Source organism: Triticum aestivum, unplaced genomic scaffold (genome assembly GCF_018294505.1).
Source record: "Triticum aestivum cultivar Chinese Spring unplaced genomic scaffold, IWGSC CS RefSeq v2.1 scaffold170211, whole genome shotgun sequence".
NCBI lineage: Eukaryota > Viridiplantae > Streptophyta > Magnoliopsida > Poales > Poaceae > Triticum > Triticum aestivum.
This window is the reverse complement of record NW_025243508.1, coordinates 1-2,910: the sequence shown is the minus strand read 5'-3', so window position 1 is coordinate 2,910 and position 2,910 is coordinate 1. Positions and strand designations below refer to the sequence as shown.

At 49.0% G+C, this 2,910-nt stretch overlaps 1 protein-coding gene across 1 annotated transcript; it reads left to right on the top strand.

The window, feature by feature from the left end:
* Positions 1 to 974: 974 nt before the first annotated feature.
* Positions 975 to 2,904, top strand: LOC123176969 (uncharacterized). Its single transcript, XM_044590963.1, has 2 exons — positions 975 to 2,209; positions 2,736 to 2,904. The coding sequence occupies exons 1-2, from the start codon at positions 1,013 to 1,015 to the stop codon at positions 2,796 to 2,798; spliced, it is 1,260 nt and encodes a 419-aa protein (XP_044446898.1). The 5' UTR covers positions 975 to 1,012; the 3' UTR covers positions 2,799 to 2,904.
* Positions 2,905 to 2,910: the final 6 nt, after the last annotated feature.

Genomic DNA, 2,910 nt, shown 5'->3' with positions numbered 1-2,910 from the left:
TTTTTATAAAAAAAAGTCATCATGCATTAAGAAATTCATCTTGTATTTGAAATATCGCAGTGTATTAAAAAGAAGATCTCCGACACAACTAAAAATTATATCAAAGTTATTTGAATTTATTGTCTCTAGCTCCATCCTTTGCACTTTCACTTTTCCTCTAGCCTCGCCGCAAAAGCTATAGAACACCAAACCTGCGCAAGCTGGACTAACACCATAGCTTTTGAAAAGCCGCATGAGTCGCTCGTCCTAATGGATGAGAACATAAAATCGTTGAAACGCATTGTGGCCGGGGACACACACTTTGCATGGAAGGTTGTCGGACCGCTGCTTTGTTGCCATATTGTCGAGGAAGAGGCCAAGAATAGAAAAGAGTGAAACAGGATAACCACTTTCTGCCATTACCGCTTTGACGGGACAAAGTGTAGGATGATGATCCACATATCTAATACTTATGATCCACGAGACAACAACACCAGAAACACCTTGATGTGTGCCTGTCAGCCATGTTAACCACACCTGGACGGGGACAGAGTCATGCGACATTGCCTCCACCGTTGAGTCGCCACAGACATGGACACAGAAAACTAACCTGAGAAAAATTTAAACTACACTCCAACTCTGTTTCGTGTTTCCCTCGTCTCCTCGTGGCGAAGTGCCCACCGAAGACAAGGGGGGCCGGTAGGTGCAAACACGTGCGGAAAAATGGAGCTTCTCTTCCTAATGCCTTTTTTTTAGAAAGCTCTCTTCCTTGAGGCTATAGGGTCCAATCCAACCATATCCTTTTTTTAAGCAATGCAAGCATATAATATATCCTCTAGGATGCAGGGCTTCACAGTCGTAGAAAAGCAGTGCTCCGATGTATACTCTTGGCCCATATAAAGCAACAGCCCAGCCGAGGCCTGGTTAGCTATGCTTGGACAAGGCCCAGTTGTGGTCCATCGCGGCGGCCACGAGAACTGGGAGATGAACAAGGCACAGCCCCTGCCGCTCGTCTCTCGTCTTCTCCGCCGCCATGGCCTCCGACCTCGGGCAACCGCCGCCGGCGAAACGCCCGCCGACGGCGCCCACCACCATTACTGCTATCGGCGACGACCTCCTTTGTGAGATCTTCCTCCTCCTTCCCTCCCTTCCGAGCCTCGTCCGCGCCGCGCTCGCCTGCCGCACCTTCCTCCACGCCGTCCGTTCGTCCCCCGCCTTCCGCCGCCGATTCCGGGCACTCCACCCGCCGCAGATCCTTGGCTTCTTCTGCGACCCCGGCCGCGAAGCCGTCCCTCCCTTCGTCCCCCTCCGCAGCCGCTCCGACCCGGACCTAACGGCCGCCGTCCGCGGCGCCGATTTCCTCCTCACCCGGATCCCAGAAGACAGCGGCGACTCCACCCTCGGGTGGGAGCTGCAGAGCTTCCACGGCGGCTACGTCGTCCTCGTCAACAATGCCACCGACCAGATCGCTGCCTACAACCCCCTCACGCAGGCACTGCATCTCTTCCCCCACCCGCCCGAGGATATCATCTTCTCCATCTCCCCTGAGTTCCACATCCTCTTCTCGGAAGAGGACCAGAGCGTGTTCCGTATGGTCTGTGTCCAGCACCAGGACACGCCGAGCCTAGCCGTCTTCTCAACGGCGACCAGCGAGTGGCAGGTTTTTCCGTGGGTGGAGACCCCGCCACATCCTGAAGGCGACGTTCGCTTGTTCTACCCTGGCACGCAGCTGAATGGATTTGTCTATTGGAAACACGCGAGCCAAGCCTATGTGCTCGCTCTCAACACCGTGACAATGCAATTTTCTAGATTGAGCTTGCCGCATTTCTTGGCAGAGATAGAGGATATGCTGTTTAGGCTTGGCCAGACCAAGGATGGGAAGCTCTGTATGGTTGGGGTAGATGACTCTGACGCAAAGATAGGAACACTTGTTGTTCGTGTTTGGGGAGCCGATGATGACGGTGTTGAGAAATGGATGCTGGAAGATACTTTTTCACTGAGTACATTCATTGATGTCACTAAGTCTTCAACAGAGTATGATTCCACGGTGCAGATTGAGGCATTTATCGATGGCTTTGTGTACCTCTGTATTAAGTATGGTGAGCATACCGAGTCCCTCATATCCCTCTGCCTGGAAACAGGAAAGCTAAACAAGATATTTGATGATACATATACAAGCCCTGCTCATCCCTACTTCATGTCATGGCCTCCTTCTTTGGTATGCAACAAGGTGAGCCCGTGCTTGAGTACCCTGGTAAAGTATTTTCAGATGTTTGGTCCTTAGATTTTGTTAAGTTACTTCCGAGCATTGGATTATTGTATAATTGTGATAATCTTCCATTAATTCCACATTTTACAATTTTAGTCAACTGTTTTTTGTTTATTCATTACACAGCAATTGCTTGACACTGAATCTTGATAAAGTACCACACCATCATTTCTGATTTGCATAACTCATGGTACATGAGTTCAAATGCAGATTTTATATTGGTAGGAGGGTGCAATATTTAGCATGTGTTTGTGCAGATTTTATGACGGCACAAGGATATGCAGTGCTTGTCATGCCCCCTATCATTTGCCATTTCGGCAGATCATATGAGATGGCATTGGTGTTACAAATCTTATGTCATTACCATTTACTCTTGTGGATGCTAAACTTGTCTATCCTTGGAATCTATACTCCATAGCATTGCACGATTTGTTTGCGAAAAACTTGAATCCTTTACTTATGCTCAAATATCCTTTTTGGCTCTTAGGAGGATTCACAAACCAAGATTACTGGAGGCAGTGTTGAGGACGCTGGTTCTGTGGGAGCATGACAAAGAAACTCCCTCTGTTTTAGTCACAGTTCTGTGGGAGCATGACAAAGAAACTCCCTCTGTTTTAGTCACAGCGCCACAATCGCACATATTTGATTGATGACGATGAAGC

Coding starts and splice junctions, on each gene's coding strand:
- LOC123176969 (XM_044590963.1), top strand. CDS start 1,013: ATGGCCTCCGACCTCGGGCAACCGCCGCCGGCGAAACGCCCGCCGACG. Junction 2,210..2,735: donor CTTCTTTGGTATGCAACAAG/GTGAGCCCGTGC, acceptor TTTGGCTCTTAG/GAGGATTCACAAACCAAGAT.